Raw genomic sequence first — 15,732 nt, 5'->3', positions numbered from 1 at the left:
GAGCAAAGTTAAATTCTTATTTTTATTCATTTCATTATGGTTATGCAAGATGTTAATATTAGGAAAATCTGAATCAAAGGAATAGGGGGACTCTGAAATATTTTTGGAACTTTTCTATATATAAGACTATTTCAAAATAAAAGGTTTTAAACATGAACTCTTATAATAAAACAACATTTAACATTCCTTCTTAATCACAATCATTCAAGGATGTAGAAATTTTAAAAAGCTGAATGAAATAGAAAATTGCCTTGAATATACACTAAGTCAAAAAATTGACCATTTTTCTAAGGTTATTCTATTTCAAAAAGATTCCTTTTAAACAATTTTAGGTATCTGATTTACCTTATTTTCTTTGCTGATGTAGTCCAGCTGCAAACACCAAGGATGAGTCCAGATTCTACTTAACATTTGAAAATCTTGGAAAAGTTTTGCACCTGCCTTTCCTCTTCCACCTTCATTACTATTACCTACACCTAATCAAAAGAAAAAAAAAAAGAGTTTAAGATGCAAGAATTCTTTATTTTAACCAAGATATTTCCAGATTAGAGGAATTATTTGTGATATGGACCCTTTGGAAGTGTGTAAAAGATTATCAATCTTGTTTTTTAGAAATACATTCTTTACCACAAAAAATAAATAAAATTGTGAAAGAAACCCATTGTACAGAAACTATCAAGAAGCAAATTTGTGACACAGAAATGTGTGATTTAAAGTAATAATGCATTAGAGGGCTATGGAAATAATTCAGTGGTAGAGCACTTCCTCAGCATGTACCAGGCTCCAGGTTTGAAAACAAACAAACAACAAAGAAAACACATTAAGAAACAAAATAAATGTAACAGCAGGCAAAATAAGGACCTGAAATTTTAAAGTACTGATGAATTTAAAAGATCTAGAGATATCAATAACAACATTATATAAAAAATACTTTGGGGTTTACGATTAATACTAGCATATTTTGTTGCCTTTAATCATAACTGAAAAAAAAGCTGCCATTTTAGACAGACATTTAAAAAAAACATACATTGTCTTTTTTATATGAGTTCTTAAAGCCCCCTAGATTCTCTATTCATGGGCTCTAGATTAAAAACTCCCATTTTAGATCAAGCCTTGCTCCATATACATAGTCCTGTAGCAACTTTCTCCAAGTATGCTTGTTCAAAAAAATGTACTTCTAAAAATTGTAAATATTGCTTTTATTCTGTCCAGCATAATACCATTGAAGTATCTTTAAATAAAAGCAAAATGAAAAGGGAATGAAAACACATTACATTATATGGTAAAATTATCAAGGTAGCAAAAGGCAAGACAAAAATTAAAAGGATAAAAACAACATTTAAGTAATAACATATTTTCCTATTCATAGTTTTTTGGAATTACGGTGCTAGGGATTGAATCCAAGGCCTTGCACACATTAAGCACATAACCTCATCCCCACTATCCAGTTTTAAACCATATTAGTTCACCAGTAATTAGCAAGCATTAGGAGAGAAAATTTAGTAACAAAAATGAAAATAAAAAACTTAACATAAATCTGTACTTATTATTTTGCCAGACAGATGTATTTCCATTGTGTGTAACAGAAATCATTACTCTGAAAACAAAGTATTTAATTTCTTGGAATACAACTGCTTACAACATTTTATTATAATTGCTTTTATTTCTCTAAGGTCAGTCATATACTGTTTCATTCCTTATTTATGTCTTTTCTATTACTTTGTAAGTATAGCTAAAGTCTTATCAACTATGTTAATCCTTTCAAGGAACCTACTTTTGGTTTCAGTGATTTTCTTTGTTGGTTTTCTAATCTTAGTATTTGTTATTTCCTCCTTTCACTTAATTGGTGTTTAGTTTGCTCTTTTTTTTTTATTATTTTTTATTGTTGGTTGTTCAAAACATTACATAGTTTAGTTTGCTCTTATTTTACTTTTTCAAATGGAAAGTTAGATTATAAAGTTCTTTCTTCTTTTTGAACATAAGGATTTTGTAACTATATATTTCCCTCTAAGGATTGCTTTAACTGCACCCTATATTCTGATACCTAGGTGCTTTCATTTGCATTGATGTCTAAATATTTTTTAAATTTCCTTAGTGATTTCTTATTTGAACCATGGGTTGGTTAGAAGTGAGTTATCTAAACATATTGGTGAATTTTTAAACTTTCATTTAATTACTGTTTTTAATTTCATTCTAATGTGGTCAAAGAAAATACTTAGGTAATAAGAAGAATGTTAAAGAAGTTTGTAACAATAACCATCTAAATTTAAAAAGTAAAAATAAATACACACACATATATGTATATACAATATATATACACACATATATATACACATATACAAATACATATATACATATATATGTATATATTATACATATGCGTATTATACACACACACACACACATAAACGACCTAACTTTATACCTTAAGTATCTTGAAATAAATCAAACAGAGATTAGGTAACCTATAGAAAAGAATATCAGAAAAGCCAGAAGTTTTTTTTTTTTTTTTTTAATAAAATGCAAACACTTAGCTAGATGAAGAAAAATAGAGAGAAGATTTAAATAAATAAAATCAGAAATTACACCTGATGCCTTGGGAATAAAAAAAAGATCATGAAGGACATATATAAACAATTATATACAAAAAACTGAAAAGCCTCAAAAAATGGATAAATTTCTAAAAACATACAACCCTCCAAAAATTAATCAAGGTAAAAAGAAAGCAAAAACAGAACAATTATAAACAGACTGAAGGAGTAATAAAATTTTCTGAATAAAGAAGACTTTCAAGACTGAATCTAGGGCTGGGGATGTGGCTCAAGCGGTAGTGCGCTCGCCTGGCATGCGTGCGGCCCGGGTTCCATCCTCAGCACCACATACAAACAAAGATGTTGTGTCCGCCGAAAACCAAAAAATAAATATTAAAAATTCTCTCTCCCTCTCTCGCTCTATCTTAAAAAAAAAAAGACTGAATCTACCAAATATTCAAGGAATCAATCAATACAAATTCATTTTAAACTCTTACCAAAAATTACCAAAAATACAGTTAGAAGGAATACTTCCAAACTCTTTTTATGAGGCCACCATTACCCTGATACCAAAGCCAAACATGTATTATTACAAACAAATATTACTTGGGAACATAGATGTTAAAATCCTTAATAAAATACCAACAAACCTAACTCAACAATATGGCAACATGATGATACACCATGACAACTATGATTTATTCCTGGGATGACAGGCAGAACTAACATATGTAAAACAACCAATGTAATATACACATTAACAAAAAGAAAGAGCAACTCAGTGTAGAGTGCTTGCTTGGCATATGTGAAAAAACTATCTTAATCATCTAAATAACAAATAGTATTTAACAGTATTCAATATTCTTTCATGACAAAAAAATCTCTCAACAAAATAGGTATACAAGGAAATTTCCTCAGTATCACGTCAATGGAGAAAATGGAAATGCTTTTACTCTGAGATGAAATATAAGGCAAGGATATATATGCTGGCTGCCAATATTTTGCATAGTACTAGAAGAACTAGCAAGAGCATCCAAATTAGAAAAGCAGAAGTAATAGGAAAACTATATATATATACATGCAAAACAATGAAACAGGTAAGAATATTTTACACTACAAAACAAAACTTTTGATATTGGCCTTGGCAAAGATTTTATGGATAGCTCACTAAAAGCACAAAAACATAGAAGTAAACATAAACAAGTAGTACCACATTGAACTACAAAGTACTTGTACAGCAAAGAAAGCAATGAAGAAAATAATAAGAAAATGGATGGAAAGAAAATATTTCCAAACCATGTATCAAATAAGAGGTTACTATAAAAATATATCTGTAGCAAAAAAATGAGTAATCTATGTTATTCTAGATTTTTTTCTGATACAACTACTTATGAAAGTTATGAATGTTCATTTGAGTACTGTTTCATCCTGAGAGCCTGATATTTTAAGCTTTTATTTTGAGTTCAAAACACTTTTTATCTACTTTTCTTGTGCTTTTTTCCTTGACCTCAGAGATACTTAGAAGTGCACCACTGAATTCTGAAATAGTTGATGTGAGGGTGGGGTCTTATGTATCTTAGAGTGACTGATTCCTAATGTAATAAATCATGCAGGAAACAGACTGCATGATCTCAAATTTTAAAAAAGTACTGGAAATTTTTTTATATTGATTGTATTGGTTACATACATCTCAAAATTGATCAAATTTCATACTTTAAATATGTGCATTTTATTGTACTTCAAATTTACCTCAATAAAGGTATGGGGAAAATGAATAATCTAATTTAAAAATGAGCAAAGAACCTGAATAAACAGTTCTCCAATTAAGACACAAAAATAGCAAACAAGTATATAAAAAGGTGCTCATCATCACGAATTCTTAGAAAAATGCATATCAAAGCCTCGATGAGGGCTGGGGTTGTGGTTCAGTGGTAGAGCACTCGCCTCACATGTGTGAGGCACTGGGTTCAATTCTCAGCACCATATATAAATAAATGAATAAAATAAAGCCCATCAACAACTAAATTTTTTTAAAAGCCTCAATGAGCTTCACACAGTGGAACACATGGGAGTCTGAAACAGACTGCAAGTTTAAGGACAGCCTCAGAAATTTAGCAAAATTCTAAGCAATTTAGTTTGACCCCATCTCAAAATAAAAAAACAAAAAGGACCGGGGATGTGGCTCAGTGGTAAAGCAACTCTGAGTTCAATCACTAGTAACTACAAATAAACAAACATAAAAGGAAAGAAAAAGAATAGAATAATAAAGGCTAGGGATATAGGTCAGTGGTAGGGCAACCCAGTGTACTGCAGAGAGAAAAGGTGGAGAGATCTATCAAATGATCTTTTGGAGAAATTGTTTACAGAGTAAGAAAGCTTGATAAATATCAAAAGAAAAAGAAGGCTGAGTATTTTGGTGAACAATGCAATCCCACCTACTCAAAGAGGATAAGGCAGATTCGAGGCCAGCCTCAGCAATTTAGCCAAACCCTGTCTCAAGTTAAAATTAAAAGGTAAATGGATGGAACTGGAGAACATCATGCTAAGCAAAGTAAGTCAATCCCCCCAAACCAAAGGCTGATTGTTCTCTCTGATAAGTGGATGCTGATCCCTAACATGGAGTGGGGGGAGTCATAAGAAAAATGGAGGAATTTTGATTGGGCAAAGGAGAGGAAGAATAGGGAGGGTACACGGGGGGGGGGGGGGGGGCAGGAAAGATGGGGGAATGAGATAGACACTATTACCCTAGGTACATGTATGGCTGCACATATGGTGTGACACTACATCATGTACAACCATAGTAATGTAAAGCTGTGCAACAATTGTGTACAATGAAAGCAAATGCACTCTGCTGTCATATATGTCTAATTTAAATAAATAAATAAATTTTAAGAAAGGGGGCTTGGGTCTCTCTTCACATTCTTGATTGTTTCCTTTGCCATAAAGAAGTTTTTACTTTGATACCATCCCACTTAATGATTATTAAATTTATTTCTTGCATTTTAGCAATCTTATTGAGGAAGTTGTTCTTAAACTGATATAATGGAGAATTGGGGGGGCATTTTCTTCTAGTAGGCACAGGGTCTCTGGTCTAATGCCTAAGTCCTTCATCCACATAGAGTTGAGTTTTGTGCATGGTGAGAGATAGGGGTTCAATTTCATTCGATTACATATGGATTTCCAGTTTTATTAGCACCATTTGTTGAAGATGCTATCTTTTCCCCAATATATATTTATGATAACTCTGTCTAGTATGAGATAACTGTAGGAATGTGGGTTTCTTTCTGTTTCTGGTATGTTCCACTGGTCTTCATGTCTATATTGGAGACAATACCATGCCATTTTTGTTACTATAGCTCTGTAAGATCTGATAATGAGATGCCTCCTACTTCACTTTTCTCACTAAGGAGTGCTTTGGCTATTCTGAAACTCTTATCTTTCCAAATAAATTTCATTACTGCTCTTTCTATTTCTATGAAGAACATCACTGGGATTTTAACAGGAATTGCATTGAATCTGTATAGTGCTTTTGGTATGGCCATTTTGATAATATTAATTCTGCCTATCAAAGAACAAGGGAGACCTTTCCATGTTCGTTACACTACACCGAGACTCCATTTCATGCCAGTCAGAATGGCAACCGTCAACAATACAAGTAACAATAAATGTTGGTAAGGACGTGGGGGGAAAGGTACACTCAACACTGCGGGTGAGACTGCAAATGGGTGCAACCACTATGGAAAGCATTATGGATATTCCTCAGAAAACTAGGAATGGAACCACCATTTAACCCAGTTATCCCAAAGGTCTTAAAAGCAGCATACTACAGTGATGCAGCCACATCAATGTTTATAGCAGTTCAATTAACAATAACAAAACTATAGAACCAACTTAGGTGCCCTTCAACAGATGAATGGACAAGAAAATGTGGTATATACACAATGAAATATTACTCAGCCATAAAGAAGAAATTATGGCATTTGCCAGTAAATAGACAGAACTGGAGGCTATCATGCTCAAGTGAAATAAGCCAATCCCCCAAAAACAAAGGTTGAATGTTCTCTCAGATATGCAGGTGATAACACAAAATGGGGGATGTAGAGAATAGAAGTTCAGTGAATTAGACAAAGGGGGAGGAGGAATGGGAATGGAAAAGATAGTAGAATGAATCAGACATATAACTTTTATATGTATGTTCACATGTGAATATGTGACCAGTGAAACTTCACATCTTGTACAACCACAAAAATGGGATCCTAATTAGAATAAGTTATACCCCATGTATGTGTAATATGTCAAAAACATTCTGTCATGTGTACCTTTTTTAAAAAAAATGGGCTTGGGATGTACTACCTGAGGTGTAGCTTGAGGAAAGGAAGGAAGGAAGGGAGGGAAGGGAAGGGAAGAAAGGGGAGAGAAGGGAGGGAGGGAGGGAGGGAGGGAGGGAGGAAGGAAATAAGGAGGGAGCAAGCCAGAATAGTGGTATACACCACTCACAGAACTCAGTTGGTAGGATTGTTTCTTAAAGAGAGAGAGAGAGACAAGAAAGAAATGAAAAAAGAAAAAAAAAAAGGGGGGGGGGGAACAGAGCAAAATTTGAAGAGAGAATTCAACACACATAATATCTTTGCATACTAGATATGTGTACTTTTTTTTTGTTTTTTGTACTGGGCACTGAACCCATTAACCTATATCCCTAGTCCTTTTTATTTTGAAACAGGCTCTCGATAAGTTGCTGAGACTGGCCTTGGACCGACCATCATCTTCCTAAAGCTTTCTAAGTCACTGGGAGAACAAATGTGCACCACAACAGTGCACCTGGCCTTGATACATATGTTTTTATACTACACAGAATTATGCATTGTTTTATAACCATTAATACATGATACATTGTATAGATTCCTATTAAGGCATTACGGTACATAGATTATTATATTTAATGTATCTTACTTCATGGCATTAGATTAAATTGATGTATCATAATCTAAACTATCCCCAGCCAGGTGCCATAGTGCACGCCTGTAATACTAGTGGCTTGGGAGTCTGAGGCAGGAGGATCCTGAGTTCAAAGCCAGCCTCAGCAAAAGCGAGGCAGTAAGCAAACAACTAAGTGAGACCCTGTCTCTGAATAAAATATAAAATAGGGCTGGCGATTTGGCTCAGTGGTTGAGTGCCCCAGAGTTCAATCCCTGGTACCCAAATAAATAAATAAACAAACCCCAAAAGTTGAGATTTTTGGTTAATTTCCAATTTTCATTATTACAAATAATGACAAAAATAAAAAGAGTTAATATTAAATAAAAAGATGGATTGTAAAATTCCAGTCATTAAAAAATATTTTCCTAGTGTTTTTTAATGCTCCTTAATTATAGATAATCCATAAACAAAATAAAAAGCATTCCTACACAAATAAAGAACATATACACTTTAAAAAATTGGAAAGCAGGATACCTAATAAAAATACCACTTCCAATTTGTGGTTTATGACACAATCGCTACTCTTATTCTCACATTTGTACATTTCAATATTTCATACACATTCCACAATGAACACATATTTCTGCAAGGAGGGGAAAAAGCTTTAAAAATCTGATATAAGCATTCTTGAATATAAATTTCTGTACACATTATTAGACCTCTCCTTTGGATAAAGGCTTAAAACTGAAAATAATTATGATATACCTTACCTAGTTAAAGACAAATTAATATAAGCATTAAAGAGCCCAATTCACTATATCCTTAACAATACTCGATATCATTTTATCTTATCAGTTCAGTGGTGTCTAATGTTCAATGATGACTCTAATGTCATGACTACTTTTGATAATTATTATACATTCTTCCTCAACCTTGAATTATGTTATCACAATGTTAGTTATGATATTTTCAAATGTAAGATTTAAATTAACATATAATTCCAGGTACTTGAGAGGCTCAGGCAGGAAGACTGCAAGTCTGAGGCTGGTATGAGCAACTATCAAGACCCTGTCTCAAAATAAAAACTAAAAAAGGGGCTGGGGATATAGCTCACTGATAAAGCACCTCAGAGATTCACCCCCAGTACTGATATATATAGTATTAATTTTATATATTTAATAACTTAGTTTTCCTGATTATATAAACACACATTTAAGATTACTTGTATTCTGCAATTTTTGTAGAGATGTAAAACAAATAAAATAAAAAATTAATATTTCTACCACATAAAGGAAAGAATCTCAGTTAATGTTTTGGTATCATTTCTCCATGATTCCTTTGGCTACTTAACACTCACTCATTTAAGTCTCAGCTCTCATCTGAAATGTAACTACCTAATAATCAAGTAAACGCTTTATAGCAATGATTATCAAATGGTTATCAGAAGTGTTTATCAAAATCATCTGAAGGGTTACAAAAATGCTAATGAACAGGCCCCAGTCCAAATACACAGAATCAACCTCTAAAAGTCAGAACTTAGACTCGGGCATTTTTAGACACAAAAGCTATTACTGAGTTCTGTTTGGGGATATTATTATTTGATATGAAATAAAAAATTACCATTTTAATAATTGTAAAGTCACAAATGATTGACATGAAGCATAATCAAAATGCTCTACAAGCATAATCACCCTCCATTTCTAGAAGTTTATCATTCCTAACAAACTGTGCATCCTCTTAAGATAACTCTTCATTCCCTTCTTCCCTCAGCCCTTGGTAATCACCATTATAATTTCTGCCTGTATGTGTCTGACTATTGTAGGTACCCGTAACCAGAATTATACAAGTATTACAATTATGTCTGACTTATTCCACTATATATTAATGTCTTCAAGTTTCATCCATGTTATAGAATGTGTCAGAATTATCCTACCTTTTTGAAACCTAAATAATATTCCATTGTATATCTATACCACATTTTTTAATGCATTCATCTGTCAGTCTATACTGGGGTTGATTGTACATTTTTGTTTTATTTTTCTTATTATTTAGGTACTAGGGATTGAACATACGGGCACATTAACACTGACCTACACTGCCAGAATTGTTTATTTCAGACACAATTTCACCAAGTTGCTGAGGGTCTCACTCTGTTGCTAAGGTTGGGCTTGAACTTGAGATCCTCCTACCTCTGCCACCAAAGTTGCTGGGATTACAGGTATCTGTCACTGTGCCCATCACCTTTTGGGCAATTATAAATAACACTGCTATAAATTTGGGGGTTCAATTATCCGAGTTCTTCCTTTCAATTCTTTTGGGAATATTACAAATAGAATTGCTGGATATTCTGGATCACTTTTGAAAAATGCCACACTGTTTTTCTCTATTGGCTATAATATCTGACATTCCTACCAGAAATATATAAGGTTTCCACTGTATCCACACCATAAGCAGTATTTTAGACTGCCTTTTCTTTTTTTGATAATGCCTATCCTAAGGACACAAAACAGTGTCTCACTGTGGTTTTGATTCCCATCCCTAATAACTAGTGATGATGACCATCTTTTCATGTGCTTACTGGATATTTATATATATCTTCTTTGAAGAAATATCAATTTGGGTCCCATTTTTGATATAGGTGGTTTGTTTCTTTGTTGCTGAATTATAAGAATTCATCATATATTCGGGATATCAATCCCTATTCAGAAAAAATGATAAAAAATGATTTGAATATATTTCCTCCAGTTCTGTGGGCTATCGTTCAATGTACTATTTTTTTTTTTTTTTGTACCAGGGATTGAACCCAGTGGTACTTAACAACTGGGCCTCATCCCCAGCCTATTTATGTTTTTTTCATTTTAAGACAGAGTCTCACTACTTTGCTCAGGGCCTCACCGAGTTGCTGAGGCTGGCTTTGAACTTGTGATCCTCTTGTCTTAGCCTCCTCAGTCACTGAGATTACAGGTGTGCACAACATGACCAGCCATGTGCTCCACTTTTGCATCACTATAAAACTCAAGACAGTATATGGATTGTAATATTGATTTAAGTTTAAACTCAGACTAATAATTAGTTATTTAAAAGACCACATATTCATATGCTTATAAAACCTAATTGTTTACTGAATGCATACAATTATATGTTACTAAGAACTTCTGAAACCTTTTAATAAAAGGCAGCCTATGGAATGACACTGAAAAAAAGGAGGGTTGAGGATGAAACTCATTGGTGAAGCACTTCCTTAGCATGTTTGAGGCCTTGGGTTCAATCCTAAGTACCACCCTCTCCCCCCAATAAAGAAAGAAAAAAGAAAATGGGAACCATTATCAGGGTAATGCAAATCAAAATCACAATGATTACAGATTTGTGTGACTACAGAAAGATTGCAACTTCAAAGCTAGGTGTCAGTGGTTTAGTGACATCCTAAGCAACTGTCTCAAAATAGAAAATAAAAAGAGGTGGGGATGTAGCTCAGAGATAGAGTGTCCCCTAGATTAAATGCTCAGTACAAAAAAATCATAATGAGTTATTTCTCATTCCTGATAGGATGGATATAATCAAAAATAAAAAAGGTAACAAGATGTGGAGAAGTGGAAACCATTATAAACTGATGGTGGCAATGTAAATTAATCATTGTGGAAAACAGTATGGGGTTGCTCAAAAATTGAAAATGAAACCATCATATTATCCAGCAATCAAACGTATAGGTATACATCCAAAAGAAAGGACACCAGTATGTTGAAAGGATACCTGTACTGCCATGTTTAATGCAGCACAATGCACAACAGCCAAGAAATGGAAACAAGTGTCCTTATTTAATGAATTAATAATATAAATGGTACATATGCACAATGGAATACCTCTCAGCCATAAAAAGGATGTACTGCTGTAATTAGGACTGGAGGTCATTAGGACTGGAGGTCATTATGTTAAGTGAAATATGGAGGCACATCATGTAACATAGGTGATTCTAAAAATGTTGATCTCATAGAAATTAAGAATAAAATGTTGTTTAAAAGAGGCTGGGGAAAGTAGAGAGGAATAGAGATTGGCCAATGGGTACTAGGTTACAGTCAGGAGAAGTAAGTTTGAAGAGATATATATTAACTATTACTTGAACATTGGACAATGTGTACATGTATTAAAACATCACATGGTATTCCATGAATATGTACAATTTTTTAACAATTTAAAAATTACTGTAAAAAAGAGATTTTTTTATTTTCTCAAAATTCATTTCCAGTGTCTTCCTTCTTTTTGCAGTGTATTAAATGTACTATAACTCATTCCTAATAAAACTAAAATAAAAAACAAAGCACAATCTAAAAATTCTATTATGGAACAAAAGACTTTTTAAAATACATAACATAAAAGATAATTTACCAAACATTTTCAATGCACGGATAAAATTCCAAGAGAAATACCCCAATGACTTATAGTGAGAATCAAGACAGAATACTCATTAATATAACCCATTTGGATTTTTCTTGGGGAGCAGGGCAGTACAGGAGACTGAACCGAACGGTGCTTTACCTCTGACCTCCATACTGAGAATTTTTTATATTTCATTTTAAGACACAGTCTTATTAAGTTGCTGCAGCTCTCCTCAATCTTACCTACTCGTGTATCAGCCTCTGGAGGAGCTAGATTACAGGTATGTGCACATCCACACTTGGCTTCCATTTGGCCTTTGTGCATGCTTTCAAAAGGAGGCTAATTAACACACATTATTGTACTTTAACAAAAGTGTCACACCATGAAAACCAATACCTTGTATCTAGATTCATTAATCAGAAAATAATTTAATAATAATGCATTCGGAGTTTAAAACCTTTAGCAATTAGTGCTTCAAATATTTCTATCAATTAATAGTGATCAGAATGTACCCCCTAAACTCTTTTAAATACTATATTGTTCACAAAATGATATTTGAATATCTGTATCTGAGGTATTAATTCCAATTTTTAAAAATAGCTGAATCCTGAGTTTAGGATATAGCTTAGTTGGTAGACTGCTTGCATCACATGCACAAGGTCCTGGATTCAATCTCCAGCACCACAAAACTAAATAAATAAATAATAGAGAATAAATAAAAAGAATTTCCATTACTTTAAAATATAGATGAATGTCTAATATTTAGAAATACTACAAAGGTATTACTTTACTTAAAATAAAACAACATGCATAAAAGGAAAAATACTATATAAATTAGAAAAGTTAGTATCCTTTCTGGACACTCTTCTTTTTCTTAAACTACAGTGTAATTCACTCATTGGGATACTTATATTTGGTTACTTCATTATATCTACAATTTTTATTGTTCAAAATAGAATAGTACAATAAATCTAACAGTTACCAATAGTCAAATGAAAATGTGTGCCCTATAAGAACTTAAATTTTCCTTCCACAGTCAAAAGTTGTTTTAAAAGACAGCAGTTCTATAAAATATTAATATTCAACTACTATTCTCCTTAAAACAGAAAGTTGCTATGTTAGATGTGTTGGCATACACCTATAATCCCACCAACTCAGAGGCTGAGGCAGGGGGATCAAAAATTCAAAGCCAGGGGCTGGGTAGTGGCTCAGGTGTAGAGCACTTGCCTAACACATGTGATGCACTGGATTCGATCCTCAGCACCACATAAAAAAGTAAACAAATAAAGTTAAACTTTTTTCTAAAAATCCAAGGCCAGCTTGGGCAACATATTAAGCTCCTGCCTCAATATTAAACAAATAAATAAATAGGCTGACAATATAGCTCAGTGGTAAAGCACCCTGGATTCAATCCCCAATTGGACCAAGATATAATAATCAAATAACAACCTCAAATATTACACAAAGGGTAGCACTTTAGTATCATAAAGTATAATTTTAATTAATGTGCGCGCACTTCCATCCTCCTCTGATTTTTTAATCAATCATTGCATCCACAATGGGCTCAAGGGCATTTTCTGTTTTTTGAAACATTTACTTTATTAGTTTTAAGTGGACACAATATCTTTAATTTTTTTTTATGGTGTGCTGAGGATCGTACCCAGTGCCTCATGCATGCTAGGTGAGTACTCTACCACTGAGCCACAACCCCAGCCCCCTCAAGGGTATTTTCTAAATGACAATCACTAACAAAACTTGGCATATCATGTGGGGAAAGAACCCAAGTAAGTGACCAAAAAATAAGAAATCTCTCCCCTCAGAGCCACAGACTAGGTTTTGTTATGTGAACTACTTCAGGCATAAAGAACTGGACACACACACACACTAAAAAGTATATAGATAGATAGATAGATAGATAGATAGATAGATAGATAGATAGATAGATAGAAAGATAGAAATGCATTGTTTTCTAAAAACAATGCAAAGAATAACAAACTAAAAGTTCTTCTTAATGAGAAAAACAACTTCAGCTAACATTTCAGTGTAGATTAAGCAGCTGTAATTTTGATACAACATGGAGATCATTCTAAATGCCTATCTTCTTTCTGCCCTTTTTTTGCCTTCAACCTTTATTAATTTGATAACTAAGAAACAATCTCATGGATTTCACTTACATGCCTCTTAACATTAATGCAATTGGAATACTTTTTAAAATATTCCAGAATTTCTGTGTGTCTTCTAGTCTGGATTTATTCCATATTCATAATTCTTCTGAAATAGCTTCTTACAAATGAAGAACATTCATTAGGAATACATGCCATATATTTTTTTTTATTCATTTGTTCTTAGAGATTAATGACAGCATTAGTGATTTCTTTTAAATTAGAGCTATTGTTCTTTTAAGGACATCCATTCAAATGCAAAACTGGAAAGGAACTGACAAGGAAAAATTCTTCAGAAAAAGTATGTCTTTATAGAGAAGATGAAAACAATAAGTATATTGGTTACCTGTTAAGTGATCTAAGTAGTACTGATAAAGCTTGCACTGAATAGGAGTCATTCTCACAGCTAACACATATTCATGTTTTGGAGGCAAAAACTTTGTTAATGCTGTATAATCTTTCCTCTGTAATTAACAAGAAAGATAATGATAATTAGTTAATCTAAAAACATGACAGTAATGAACTGTTTTAAGAATTCTTGTTGTGATTACAACTAAAAGACACACATAACTAAACACCAAACATAAAAACTTGAAAACCATATTTGTACTTGCTAAAATCACACAATGATCCATGTATTATTATAGTAATAATTTCATATGATAATATAGTATACTCATAAAAAGATACTGCACTATATCAGTCACATTTTTAATTTAAATAGTCATTTGACAAAATGACCACTTAAATCAATGTAAGTTCTCAGGACAGTCTCCTCCAAGAATAATGGGGTTGGCGGGGGGAGAAAATGGTGGGGGAATGTAGTAAGTTGTGGTAACAAATGACTTGCTTTAATCACATTCTAATACCAATAAATCAAACTGTAGTATGGTCTGAGTTATACTATTGGTAAGCTATACATTTGTGCCAAATAACACATAATCTGAGTAAAAATGTTTGCCCAGTTGAGAAAATAAGACATGCACACACACTTTGGGAAATATTTTATCATATGTATAAGGAAAAAACAGAACACTAATATGCTAAAAAAGAAAAAAAGACAAATCAGAAAAATGATACCGGGGTAGTAGCAGCAATACAGATAAAGAATACATAGGGGCTGGGGTTGTACCTCAGTGGTAGAGCACTTGCCTAACACGTGTAAGGCACTGGGTTCAATCCTCAGTACCACAAAAAAAGAAATAAACAAAATAAAGGCATTGGTCCATCTATAACTAAAAAAATATATAAAAAAACAGTACTTATACTAGCTTGTGTAACCAACCAAACCAAATAGCATGACTTTGCCTTATATGATGGCAGTATATGAAGCCTGAGGAATAGATAGCATTTCTAATGTGATGGTTCTTTGTAGCTACCATTAAAATTTAATATCTGAAAAGGTACAGATCTTGAGATCCATTAATAGTTAGCTCAGTCTCTACATACTTATCTATTCATGAATGTAAATTAACCAAAGGTCTGTATACAAACACTGTTAGCCTGTTTAGGCTATTGCCTGTACGTGAAAGTAATAAAACTATTTCTCAAGGATTACACATCTCACTGGGCGTTGAGGTACACATGTGTAATCCCAGCAACTATGGAGGCCGAGAAAGGAGGACTACAAATTCAAGGCCAGCATCAGCAATTTAGTGAGGCCCTAAGCCACTTAACTTAGCAAGACTTGGTCTTAATAAAAAAAGGGGGCTGGGGGCTCAGGAAATAGCTCAGTGGCAAAGTACCCC

General features: G+C 33.1%; 1 protein-coding gene across 7 annotated transcripts in view; it reads right to left on the bottom strand.

Annotated features, from left to right (window-relative positions):
- Positions 1-15,732, bottom strand: part of Atrx (ATRX chromatin remodeler) — a 224,947-nt gene that overhangs the window by 65,573 nt on the left and 143,642 nt on the right. For all 7 annotated transcript variants that reach the window (XM_071606698.1, XM_027922953.2, XM_071606695.1 and 4 more), the window contains 2 exons: positions 14,331-14,448; positions 346-476 (listed from right to left, as the gene is read on the bottom strand). In XM_071606698.1, coding sequence (XP_071462799.1) covers positions 346-476; positions 14,331-14,448 — 249 coding nt within the window. The remainder of the gene's footprint in view (positions 1-345; positions 477-14,330; positions 14,449-15,732) is intronic.

Source organism: Marmota flaviventris, chromosome X (genome assembly GCF_047511675.1).
Source record: "Marmota flaviventris isolate mMarFla1 chromosome X, mMarFla1.hap1, whole genome shotgun sequence".
NCBI classification, from domain to species: Eukaryota; Metazoa; Chordata; class Mammalia; order Rodentia; family Sciuridae; genus Marmota; species Marmota flaviventris.
Note: the sequence above shows the minus strand (reverse complement) of the source record. Positions and strands in the feature narration are given on the sequence as shown.